This window comes from Haliotis rubra, unplaced genomic scaffold (assembly GCF_003918875.1).
Source record: "Haliotis rubra isolate DU_JTF1 unplaced genomic scaffold, ASM391887v1 Scf184, whole genome shotgun sequence".
NCBI lineage: Eukaryota > Metazoa > Mollusca > Gastropoda > Lepetellida > Haliotidae > Haliotis > Haliotis rubra.
Window position 1 is genome coordinate 1,453,174 of NW_025765825.1, and position 14,238 is coordinate 1,467,411.

Below are 14,238 nucleotides of genomic sequence, written 5' to 3' on the forward strand. Positions count from 1 at the left end.
GGAGGGTGGGGGGTGGTGGTTTGATGATGTTTTTTGTGGAGAAGCATGTACAATGTGAATGACCCCCTCCCTAAAATGTATGTACAAAATAATTGACACCCCCCTGCATATCACGTACAAAATCAATGACCCCCCTTCCCCTTCCCATAATTTCTAAGCATAGTTTTAAACAGTTTTATGTACAAAATTACCGACCCCAAATACGTGTGTACAAAAGAGTAATGTGGTGAGACTCATTACATCCGATTCAAAGAAAGCAGTGACGGTGTAGATAATCGAGTGACTGAAAGTGTGGGCGTAGTTATAATTTGGATGAAGAAGGGGTTAAAGACTGAAGACAACAACTCGTAATAAACAGTAACTAAAATTGTTGCGGTTTGATTGTACTACACGATCATAAGCACCGACCTTGAATATGAGTGAGTCGCTCTCAGACCAGTCCTGCTTCCCTCCATGCTTCCAGGGAATCTTGAAGATGTACTGGTGGCGTTCAACCCACTCCAGCCCGGGGAAATTACCGCTGTTGATCTTTGCCTCCAACCACGGCCGGAGACGTTGTCGGTTCTGTGGCTCGTTCAGGTGTGAGGACGACATCACTCTGAGAACATCATAGGACATCGTATACTTCAGATTGCTTGGGTTGAAAGGTGTATAACCTCAGTACGTTTTTTGTTTATGCAATCCTGGTTTCAGTAATATCATCATTAACGTTGTTTCACCAAACAAAATGTCGATACTTAAAATATACCCCCGTTAAACACCTTAGACTGCATTGGTTCCGTAACACGTATATGTACCTGCGGGGATTACCCACATGTGGTAATGGTTCCGAAATGTATCGTACCATCACGAAGGGTGTATATGCCAGTATTACCCACATGTGTTAACGTAACGAGGGACGTAGCTCTATATGCCGGTATTACCCACATGTGTTAACGTAACATGACGAGGGACGTATCTGTACATGCCGGTATTACCCACATGTGTTAACGTAACATGACGAGGGACGTATCTGTATATGCCGGTATTACCCACATGTGTTAACGTAACATGACGAGGGACGTATCTGTACATGCCGGTATTACCCACATGTGTTAACGTAACATAGCGAGGGAAGTATCTGTATATGCCGGTATTACCCACATGTGTTAACGTAACATGACGAGGGACGTATCTGTACATGCCGGTATTACCCACATGTGTTAACGTAACATGACGTATAACGTAACATGACGTAACATACGAGGGACGTATCTGTATATGCCGGTATTACCCACATGTGTTAACGTAACATGACGAGGGACGTATCTGTACATGCCGGTATTACCCACATGTGTTAACGTAACATGACGAGGGAAGTATCTGTATATGCCGGTATTACCCACATGTGTTAACGTAACATAGCGAGGGAAGTATCTGTACATGCCGGTATTACCCACATGTGTTAACGTAACATGACGAGGGACGTATCTGTACATGCCGGTATTACCCACATGTGTTAACGTAACATAGCGAGGGACGTATCTGTATATGCCGGTATTACCCACATGTGTTAACGTAACATGACGAGGGACGTATCTGTATATGCCGGTATGCCGGTATTACCCACATGTGTTAACGTAACATGACGAGGGACGTATCTGTACATGCCGGTATTACCCACATGTGTTAACGTAACATACCCGAGGGACGTATCTGTATATGCCGGTATTACCCACATGTGTTAACGTAACATGACGAGGGACGTATCTGTATATGCCGGTATTACCCACATGTGTTAACGTAACATAGCGAGGGAAGTATCTGTACATGCCGGTATTACCCACATGTGTTAACGTAACATGACGAGGGACGTATCTGTACATGCCGGTATTACCCACATGTGTTAACGTAACATGACGAGGGACGTATCTGTACATGCCGGTATTACCCACATGTGTTAACGTAACATAGCGAGGGAAGTATCTGTATATGCCGGTATTACCCACATGTGTTAACGTAACATGACGAGGGACGTATCTGTACATGCCGGTATTACCCACATGTGTTAACGTAACATGACGAGGGACGTATCTGTACATGCCGGTATTACCCACATGTGTTAACGTAACATGACGAGGGAAGTATCTGTACATGCCGGTATTACCCACATGTGTTAACGTAACATAGCGAGGGAAGTATCTGTACATGCCGGTATTACCCACATGTGTTAACGTAACATGACGAGGGACGTATCTGTACATGCCGGTATTACCCACATGTGTTAACGTAACATAGCGAGGGAAGTATCTGTATATGCCGGTATTACCCACATGTGTTAACGTAACATGACGAGGGACGTAGCTCTATATGCCGGTATTACCCACATGTGTTAACGTAACATAGCGAGGGAAGTATCTGTACATGCCGGTATTACCCACATGTGTTAACGTAACATGACGAGGGACGTATCTGTATATGCCGGTATTACCCACATGTGTTAACGTAACATAGCGAGGGACGTATCTGTACATGCCGGTATTACCCACATGTGTTAACGTAACATAGCGAGGGACGTATCTGTACATGCCGGTATTACCCACATGTGTTAACGTAACATGACGAGGGAAGTATCTGTATATGCCGGTATTACCCACATGTGTTAACGTAACATGACGAGGAACGTATCTGTACATGCCGGTATTACCCACATGTGTTAACGTAACATGACGAGGGACGTATCTGTATATGCCGGTATTACCCACATGTGTTAAAATGGGAGATCACATATAGATATATTCCCGATGAATGAGCCGGGAGATCGATGATAACATGACCTAACTGATAGATACCAACTGAGTGAATATATAGAAACATGGATGAGAGAAACATGGCCCCAGATAATTTATGGGTCTGTGAATATCTACTGTTATCATTAACAGTGGGCTTTTGATAAGTTTCCTTTCGGTACAAAATATAGTTCACTCCATATGATTAAGATTATTGGTTGTGTTTAGACCAATGAGTAGACATTATATCAAATGGTTCTACTCACAAATGTTTACGGTAAATTCATTGGGCCTCATCTCACCCTTTCTTAATTTCAGAATGTTGCAATACGTCCCCCAACTATTCAAAGAGCTTATTGCCAATGATTATATTTATTATTTCTAGTAATAATTTCACAGTAGAAACGTTAGTCATAGCAGAAGTAGTATAGAGGAAGGGAAACAGATTTCATTTTATGAATGAATCACTGAAAACCAGCGCTGACAGAGTCGTTTGTGAAATCGCATGCACATTCTGCCCTTCCGGTAACATCAGCCACTCACAAAATTTGTAGTTGTTTGCTTGCTATACTCGTGCACTATGCCGGTGGCCGTAAAGAATATATTCTTGACCAGACAATCCAGTGATGGATAAGACAACCCAGAACCACCACATTGCATTACTGATACCAATGATATTCAAGTGCAAACATGACAGCATCGTTGGGATTTAGCTAATGTTGTCAAAATGATAGGATATGAAATAAGTATCCGATATATTAGATAATCCAATCTCTTGTCTATGCTGTTGTTAAATAGTTCGAAACTATGGGTCGAAAAGATATACGGGGCGGAGGGTCCATGCAGGAAGCAAATGTACTGTAAATCCCCATGCTCCCTAGTATGGTGATATATCTTCAGTTGTTGGCAATCTATAGCCTGTTTTTATATTGTCTTGTTCACTTTATAAATATCATTTTATGATAACATGCTAGCTTTAATTTACTATCTGTGATAAACTGGTAGTTTTACTGTTCTTCGTCAACAAGCTTTTACCTTCTAAGTTTATTGTTCTCTAATACAATAACTACTTGGTCTCGTCGCGATATGGCTGAAATACTGGCGATGTGACGATAAATATAAACTCACTCACTAAACGGGACGGATAGGGAGAACAGTCCCATTGAACACTGGATGTTCTGGCAGCAATTTGAAAATAAATCAATGCATATTATGAAACTATCACAGAAAACCAAACATAAAATAACATAAATGTGTAAATACACTTATTCGAAAAAGACGTGTATAGCGGTCCCATCAGATAGCAGAGCGAGGTATCGGATAGAGGTTGAGACTTAAGGCCATACCTACTGTTTTATGCATTTCTCTTCTCCAACCTCAACAGCGTGAGAGCGGGAAGGCGAAACAAATATATGAAAATACATAAAATTATTTTTTATAATTGTGTTAATCATTTTATTTAATGATAAATTTCAGTTGTTTGGAACTAGTCTATAGATATATTTATGGTATAGATCAAGTTTTTTGTTTCAGAAACAATTATAATAAAGGATCAAGCTGATGTGGGATATTTAATGAGTGTGACTTAGCTTCCCACAGCGGCAGGAACATTGAGATAAGAAACCTTTCACGTGGGAAAGAAATTTCTGGGCGGACGAAAGATTATTCGCTTATGTTTTTGTATGTGAAATTCAGTTCCGTTTCCACAGTTTTAGAGATATGTTTCACTCTGAAGTAGCACATTTTGATGTAACCGCTTTGACTCCAAAAATCAACGAAAATCAACAAAAACGTATTTCTTTAAAGAAATATTTGAATGCACAACAATTGTGCAAAATGTTAGCATTTCAGACGAAATACAAATTCGACCTATACATTAAATACATTATTGTGAGGAAGCAATGTTGTAATTGTGTTACAACAGGGGTATACTGTACAACACAGCTTCTGCTTACGTCACCCATCGTATGCAAACAACACATGTAAACAGACGACTGGACTTATTATGACACACCACGATTAAGCCATGGTTGTAGAAGATAAACGGGAAATTATTACAGCTGGATTTAAGATCCCCAAGGACTCTTGTGTCGAGATAGTTTCACATTTATGAAAATACAGGGAAATGACTGCGAATCAGTCACATATAGATATGTACATCTAAATGTATACTCTCCGCATTCCTATGCCCCTATCCGTATACTCTCCACGCACATATGTGCCCATGCAAGATTACTTTATACTTACATATTTACATTTTTGTGACCATATGCATCTCCATACGTAAGTTGTCTCTATGCATTCACATTACTCATAGTGAACCTCTTCTCCAAGTAAACCCACAATGACTATACACATATATGCCCATAGGTGTACTCTCCAAATACATATCTACTGATAAAAGTACACACTCTCTCTGCTGACATATCTACCTGTACAGGTACACTCCCTAATGGCATATGTAACTATATAGGTACACTCTCTGTTGGCATTTTACATATACAGGTACATCTGTACAGGTACACTCTCTGTTGGCATATGTACTTGTGCAAGTACACTCTCTATAAACACATATACCTGTGCAAGTACACTTTCTATGGACATACATACCTGTACAAGTACTCTCTCCATAAGCACATATACCTGTGTAAGTACACTTTCTATGGACATACAAACATGTACAAGTACATTAGACATGTATACCTCTCTACAGACATATATACCTGTACAAGTAAACTCTCTCTACATACATACATTCCTGTACAAGGACACTCTCTACAGACAAATTTACCTGTACAAGTACACTCTCTACAGACATATACACCTGTACAAGTACACTCTCTATAGACATATTTACCTGTACAAGTACACTCTCTACAGACACATATACCTGTACAAGTACACTCTCTATAGACATATATACCTGTACAAGTACACTCTCTATAGACATATATACCTGTACAAGTACTCTCTCCATAGACATATACATGAAGTCAAGCTTACTCCCGTTGATCGGTAGATAACTCATTAGTATTGTGTTGCCTTCCATCACAGCAAGTGATGTAACAGAGTTACCTTTACATCATAAAATATTAGTTTTTATTTCAAACGGCCTAAATGTCATGTAATGAGAGAATGGGTTTCAGGGGGATTAAGAACCGCACGAGCGTACACACACTAACACCAACAATAAGTATTATATGCCAAATAAGGAAATGACAAACTCTCCTCCCTCAGTATGTTCCACTTCGGAGGAAGTTGTCATCACTCAATATAGTACGAGGGCATTATAATCTGTGGCGGACGTAATTCAGCTTGGTAGTTACAAGTGAAATATTACCAATAATTTCGTTGTTTTTAGATACTCATGCCAATAATGGTTGTCACCACCCTCCCCTCCCTCACCTCACAACCCCACCCCACACACCCTCTCCAATTAAAACAATTGAAGGGGGTGACAACCATTATTGGCATGAGTATATGTTACACCCAGTCTGTGCAACTGCCCATTGCTTGCTTTCGGCGAGTGTTTTCACCCCAAAAATGTTTTTGTAAAGTTTGTAAATGTTCTGTCAGATCTATGTTTTAAGTGTATGCTCTCTGTTGCCCGGTTTAAAACATATACATAATGTGTTTAAAGTTTTCTGTGTATTGCCTCCACTCGACGAGAAGCGTTTGAAATGGTCTCGTCTTTGAAGACAGGGTTACACAAACACATAAATATTCCATCAAAGAAATTAATTATAACAAAGTCTATTTTCAATTAATGAGTCGTATGATGCTGTTTGACTGCTATAGATGACGTGTGTCGGTGGCTTGTAGGCCACGTGTATGACAGGAAGTTTTTCAAACACACTAACGCTCTCTCCGAGAATACCCTTCACAGATGACTCTTCACACCAGGAAAGAAGACACTCCTGGGGAAAAGCTTTTGAAATAATTATGTCAAAATGATTTGATTAAGAGTGCACTATGAAAGGTTGATAAATACCGAAGAAAACAGAAATGTAATGTTCACGAAAGAAGTCTGGGTGCAGGACGCCGAAGACAATGAAGTGAAGTTCATTGTCAAGCTTCAAATGACGTCGAAGTCGATATACCAAGTATTAATCATTACGCAAGGAAAATGAAGGAAATTAATAAATGCATTATATAGGAGAGACTTTGAGTGAGTGAGTGAGTGAGTGAGTGAGTATGTTCTAACGCCGCTATTAGCAATATTCCAGCACAATCGTCGTGGGGCTTCATAAATAGACTACACACATTGTGCTCATCTGTGGAATCGAACCCGGAGCGTCGGCATGACGAACGAACGAACATATGTATGTATGTATGTATGTATGTATGTATGTATGTATGTATGTATGTATGTATGTACTTGTGTGTGTATGTATGTTTGTACGTATGTGCGGTGTATGTGTGCGCGTGTGTGCGCGTGTGGTTGCAGGTCGCCAACAACATAGTCCCGATGGATCACAATCTTATAGCTTATGTATACAACACAGTCCCGATATATCACAATCTTATAGCTTATGTTTCCAACATAGTCCCGATGGACGATGGATCACGATCTTATAGCTTATGTTTCCAACATAGTCCCGATGGATCACAATCTTATAGCTTATGTTTCCAACATAGTTCCGATGGATCACAATCAAATAGCTTAATGTATACGACACAGTCTCGATGTATCACAATCTTATAGTTTATGTTTCCAACATAGTCCCGATGGATCACAATCTTATAGCTTATGTTTCCAACATAGTCCCGATGGATCACAATCTTATAGCTTATGTTTCCAACATAGTCCCGATATATCACAATCTTATAGTTTATGTTTCCAACATAGTCCCGATGGATCACAATCATATAGCTTAATGTATACGACATTATACTGCTATATATCACAAACCCACTTACGTAGCATGAAGTGTGCTGCCTGTCCAGACGCTATTTGTCGTTGTTTGCTGTGCAGAGTTGCCCCTCTTATTCATTTTGATCGTAGGTTCGAATCCAATATTCGACGTGTTATGATTCTGTCTGTCAGCACCATGTCCATGGCTAGACACAGCACTCGAATTGGCCTTTTGAGGGTGCAGGACGACACCGTCACTACAACATACTTCTGCTTCTAAGCAGCGTAGTGGTTAAAGCGTTCGTTCGTCACGCCGAAGACCCGGGTTCGATTCCCCACATGGGTACAATATGTGAAGCCCATTTCCGGTGTCCCCCGTCGTGATATAGCTGGAATATTGCTAAAAGCGGCGTAAAACTAAACTCACTCACTCACTCTAAGCAGGCAAGTACTTCGGGTATATTTGATACCGTGGATCATGAGCATATGTTATCCAATCTTGAGCAGACATTTGGGACAACTAGCAACGCTCTTGGAAGGTTTAGATCCTACATGTGTGACCGCACGACAAAATGCCCAAACTGAGTTCCCCGGAATAAAACAAATCAGAAGAGGTGTTCCACATGGATCTGTGTTAGGCTTGGTCTTATTTCTCTGTACAGGTAACATCATCAGGCGGCACAACCTTCTCTTCATAGGTACGCCAATGAGAGACTGTATCGCGGCACCAAGCCTTCACACCATATACCTTCCAGGTATATCCTCAAAAGCTGCATCAGTGACATTAGGCAATGGGTGACCAACAACGTCTAAAAGTTAACTGATGACAAAACAGAATACATCATTGCAACCAAGGCACAGCTTCAAAACGTTCCCAGTAGGACACTGTTCATCCAGTCAGCCAAGTCAAAAACCTTGGTGGTATGTTCTCCAACACAACTTCCCCAAAGTCCTCACTACTGCCAAAACAGCAACCCTTCAACAGATGTTGACACAACTAATCATATGTAATCACCAGAATCGACTACTGTAATTCTCTTGTATCAGGTACAGCTACAATCAACTCTCTCCTGTACACAATACAACTGCCGTGATCATCACAAGAACCAAACACTAGCATATCATAATACCTCCATTGGCTGCCAGAAAGGCAACAGGTTATTTTCAGGATCCTCGGCACAAGCTCGCCACAATATCTTAAGGATATCAGCAGCATCTACCAGCCCTCAACAGCCCCTTGGGATCAGAACACACATGCCAGTTATCTGCTCTAGTCAGCAAGACATTCATGGAAGACAGGGCTTTCCCTGCTGTTGCTGTGGCCTTAGAACTGCAGCAATCTGACCAAAACAGACTCTTAAAACACACCTCTTTCAGGGCGCTTACTCTTTGATCAATCTCTATCGCATAACAGTTTCTATCGACTTGATATTATTGTTAAAGTGCCACTGAGCAGCACTGGCTAGACATTAATTGGTATATGAGAACATATTGCATTATTAGTGTGTGTGTGTGCGTGCGTGCGTGCTTGGGTATGTACGTGCGTGTGTGCGTATGTACTAATTGTACAGCAATCACCATAATTAACCGCAATATTGTTGGAGTCCATATACATAGCTGCATATACACATGTAATATATGGACATATTATAATTTCAAGGTGACCGTCACTTTTGACTTGATGGATGAGAGGCCACCATGTTCCTTTCAAGGTCATGCCATGACGAGTACGGAGAAATGACTCCACTGGCGATTTTACAGACGCTTAATGCACGAATTTAGGAATCATTTTAAACGGTTTCATCAATGTTTGTGACTGGCAACAGGCAGTTTAAGATTGACCAGTAAGTTGTCATCTCGTCCAAACAGAACTGTCAACAGACAGGGTCTACACTACCAAGTGTATCCCGTTACTGGTATTGCCAATTCTTTGTCTCAGTTAATGAAAGGTGAGACGCATATTGTCTTAAACATATTACCTTCTAATCACAAGACTCATGACACCACCCCATATAAGGAAATAATGGCACCTTCTTATTTCAACTGAATTACACGACTGAGAGATTTTTTGTTATTTACACAAAAATAGTTAATGATGAATAAGAATTGTGTCTTTGTGTCAACTTTCCTTAAACAACACAACAAACACACAACATCCAAACAAATAATCAAAGAAACTTTAAAAAAACAACAACCAAATACACGGATAATAACAACGGTTTTCATACATACATACATACATACATACATACATACATACATACATACATACATACATACATACATACATACATACACACAAGTACATACATACATACATACATACATACACACAAGTACATACACACAAGTACATACATACATACATACATACATACAAGTACATACACACAAGTACATACACACATACATACATACAAGTACATACATACATACATACATACATACATACATACATACATACATACATACATACATACATACATACATACATACATACTGTATTTCATGAACTAAACATTAACTATCTAAACTAAAACTGTTATTTGATCAGAAAAAAAAATCAAAGAAAATATCATAACATGTTTTGTAAATATTCCAAATATACCAACCTGTGATGGGAATAGTCGTATCCAAGATGCTGCCTGTGATCGTTGGGCAGGGCCTGGGGCTGAAGCTGCGGATAGAGCGGGTGGTAAAACATGGGTGGCGTTGTCAACATGGTGACTCCAAACTCAGTGAACTACACAGCAACTAACCCAAGTATTATTAAAACCAAATTGGCTAAATATAAACGCGGGTATCCCTCACTCTGCTGTCAATATATACGCCAACGGCTTCGTGCGGACCACGCCTCTCCCCCGCAATGTCAAGTGGACTTCCCCGCCCCTCAGTTCAGTGGGGCTGTCCCGATCGGACAATTCGAGCCTACCCCGCCGTTGCTTCCCCTTCTTGGCTAATGTCACTACCCTCTCGGTTTCGATTCCTCGGAAATGAAAGCATTCCGAGTTCAGGCAGGTATTGAGGCAAAATGATACTTTTTTGAGAAACTACTGAAAAACATACGTCATATATTCACGGTGGAGCTTTGTCACTATGGTATCCCATATTGACAAAAGACCACAGGAATTTCTTTATAAAAGATAAACTACACTCAATCGTGAGTGTGAGAATGTATTCAGCGCTGATAAAGAAGTTCCCTATACCCGATAGATAAAAATTTCATCCAAATTGAATCAAATAGAATATTTACATATTTTATTTGATTGACTATGAAACAGGGCTAGGCTACAAGAAATATCTTTCCGTTAAATTTAGGTCAGTTATATAGCATATTTACCAATTGATTAAGCTCGTGATTTTGTGTCACGCGATAACCATCATAAATACTTCCTCCAATGGGGATCGGAGAGGGCGGGGGTATTAGCGGGGGATGGGAGGGGGTACTTGGAGGAGGAGGAGGGTAAAGCGTTGTTTCCGGGAGCTAGATAAAATGCCATATATCAATTATAGGTCGTCACATTAAGTGAGTTTAATTCGAGTATGTACTTCTGCACAAGTTTGTTCTGTTGAGACGTCTATATAGAAGTCAGTGAGGGGTTTAGTGAGGGATTGTATGAGTAACTGAGTATGTGAGTGAGTTTAAGGCTTTTTATACATTATTCAAGCTATATCACCGTGTTGCAGTTTAATGTGAGAGGAGTGATGCGGGTCTAAGAAAAACAACGAGCACCTGTTGGGTATTGACAAACCCAGCACCACAAACTGGGCATAATGGGGTGGAACCCACGATAATGGGCTTATTGTGTGCCTGGCGACACCTCTCTAGCCCAGTGGTAAGGGTGTATGATCGTCAGGCAGTCAAGTTCGATTCTCCAAATGGATGCAGTGTCTCCTCGTGACACAATAGCGGCGTAAAACATTAACCAACCATAAATATAGTCTTTTGTATATGTATTGTTGAAGTACTGCCAAACGAAGTGTTTTTGAAAGCTGACGGTATCAGTCAAAGACATGTCACAGAGTGTCACATTTGCTTTGGAAGCTCAGGCTGACACGTGATCTAATGGTATACAGAGTTGCGTCCCTTAATCAAACCAGGATTTTCTGACGGCTACGATCAAATGTTGTTGCCAATCACCCTTCTTTTATCCATACACTAAAGTGGCAAAACCTCGTCGTCCTGGGGAACAGCTGGACTTTCCACTCAGTTTACCTGACATCCCATATAACATAATTAAAACGACATGTGACATTTGGGGGTTTCCTCTGGAATTATTAGATGCCTGCAGTACCTGAACTATTGATCGAATCGGCGTAAAACAAAACTTATCTACGCTACGTTCAATAAGACGATTGTGGACATTAGTAGCGTTAAGAAATAACCAAGACAGGCTCACAATCGGGGCTTTAAAAACATAAAAACTCCTGGCAGTAAAGGGGGTGGGGTGGGGTGGGATGGGGATTCAATGAAATGCACACAGCATCCCGATCTGGATGTACAAAGGACGCTCTTACTGGAGTGACGTATCAACATATTTCCATTTCCTTCCACAAAGAAAGTCGAAAGTCAGAACATTATATGAACAAATGGAAAGGGAACTTAGCAGGCGGACGGAAGGAAGGACGACGGTCAAAGAGTTATGATCTTTCAGTGAGCCGAAATAGTCTATCCAGCTACATCCAGAGCAGACATTTCACTTGCCTTTGCATGTGTTTATGACAGGTGACATTGGTGGGGAAGGATACGTCCACCGTTTCGAGAACACCTGGTGTCATTACTATTTGACTAATTACATAAATACATGCGTGTAATGCAGGTTAAATCGTTAGATGGACTCGGCCTTTAGAACATATTTGTTTGGTTCTACAATCTTTTTGTTGCTTTTACTTACTAGCATAAGGTTAAATATTCAAACATGGGTTATCTTAAGCCGAGAACGACACAGTTGGACCACTCGACCATTCAGGCTTGCGGGGTGTCCAAGGAAAATGTCGGGGACATATTTCAATTATATTTAATGTCACAAAATATCTGAATATATAATTACTTTTTTTGTATTACAGTGACACTTGATCCGTCCCTCGTGTTATCAAATACACACGTTGTCATTGTTACTTCTAATCGCTATCAGTTAATGAAATCCGAGTTCAGTCATGTTGCTGTAAGACGAGTCTTGAGAATGTATCCCACGCAAATATTTTAACACCACACGAGGGAAAGCTTCTAGTTTTCATTAACTGGTTATGAACGGATATTTCCTTTCAAAACACGAAATCGGTTGTGCCCGAAGTAAAAATGCACTTTCAGTCATATTTTGTTTTGGTCTTTAGTTAAACATATTGGTTAGTATTAAGATTAGACAATTATAATTCAACGATCCTGAACAAAATATTTAAACATACATTTGGGGATACATGCATTTTGTGTGGTCATCACATGATTCAGCACATGAAAATAATTATGACGTCTCGTTAGTCCATTAAAAACACTCTCTATTTAGATTTTTACGGTTGTCGGATGTTCAATTCAATTACCAAATAAAAGCAAAATGAACGGAATAAATAATAATGACTGTTACAATGTTTACTACTTCACCAATCCATATCCCGGTCTTAATAAAGCATGTGATGAATATCTTTCAAAACATATTATGGAGAATCTATATCGCCTGGAATCCTTGAAAACTAGTCAAGTCTTGAAAAAATAGACAACACATCTGACTGACCCAAATGCGTACATAATGTTTCTTAAGGTTTCTGTAAGAACTGAGGTAGGTAAGGGTACACAAGAGGTTAACGTGTTCCCTCTTTACCCTGTCAAATAGGGTTCGATTCCCACAAAGGTACAGAATGTGACATAAATGAGTGTCCCGTCTAATGGCTGTTAAGTGACCAGAAATCACTCACTGAAATCCATATATAGCTTGACATTAATGTTGCGTAAAACCATTTGCATGTGGTGACATTATTCCCTATCTAACAATGGTTACACGTCATCTTCCACAACGTTTCCTTCCCATGTCATTGTCAGCATTGCTGACACCATACTTGCGTCTTGTTCCTGTTTCAATAGGTCAAGGCCACTGCTTTCTTCCAATTTTATACAACCATTCTCTGACTTATTTAAAACAAGTTGTTCTAAACGTATGCACTTTATTCATTATTTGATATAGACCATATAAGGATGTTTTCAAGTCACATTCTGTTCAGATCTTTTTAAAAGAAAAATACAATAGGACATTTCGGACAAACTTTCAATAAGCATATATTGGTAGATTCACGCTGAGAGGGAAGGAAATACATTTTATTTATTCTTAACAATGCCTCTAGACCAAGTATTACGCAGTTGACAAAATACAGGGAATGCATAATTATGTGTCAATGCAAACAAGTCCATTGTTCCCTGTTACAGAATTAACGGAACAGTTCTGTGCATCCATGACACTTCATCGGCAAGGCGACACAGGATATTCTAAATATACGCGACAAAACCCTTTCCATATTCGTAGTCAGTCTCTGCAAAAGGAGAGTCCCTGGTACGATTCTGGATATATCACAAGCATTTGGTATCATGCTATTAATCACAGTCATTCTAATATTAGCCTGGCGCTT

General features: G+C 40.0%; 1 protein-coding gene across 3 annotated transcripts in view; it reads right to left on the reverse strand.

The window, feature by feature from the left end:
• The window catches only part of LOC124273803 (interferon regulatory factor 9-like), a 43,192-nt gene that overhangs the window by 17,828 nt on the left and 11,126 nt on the right, over positions 1-14,238 (reverse strand). For 2 of the 3 annotated variants that reach the window (XM_046709113.1, XM_046709111.1), the window contains exons 2-3: positions 10,236-10,300; positions 409-598 (exon numbers count right to left, since the gene is read on the reverse strand). In XM_046709113.1, coding sequence (XP_046565069.1) covers positions 409-594 — 186 coding nt within the window. In that variant the 5' untranslated portion in view covers positions 595-598; positions 10,236-10,300. The remainder of the gene's footprint in view (positions 1-408; positions 599-10,235; positions 10,301-14,238) is intronic. The other variant, XM_046709112.1, reaches the window with a different exon arrangement.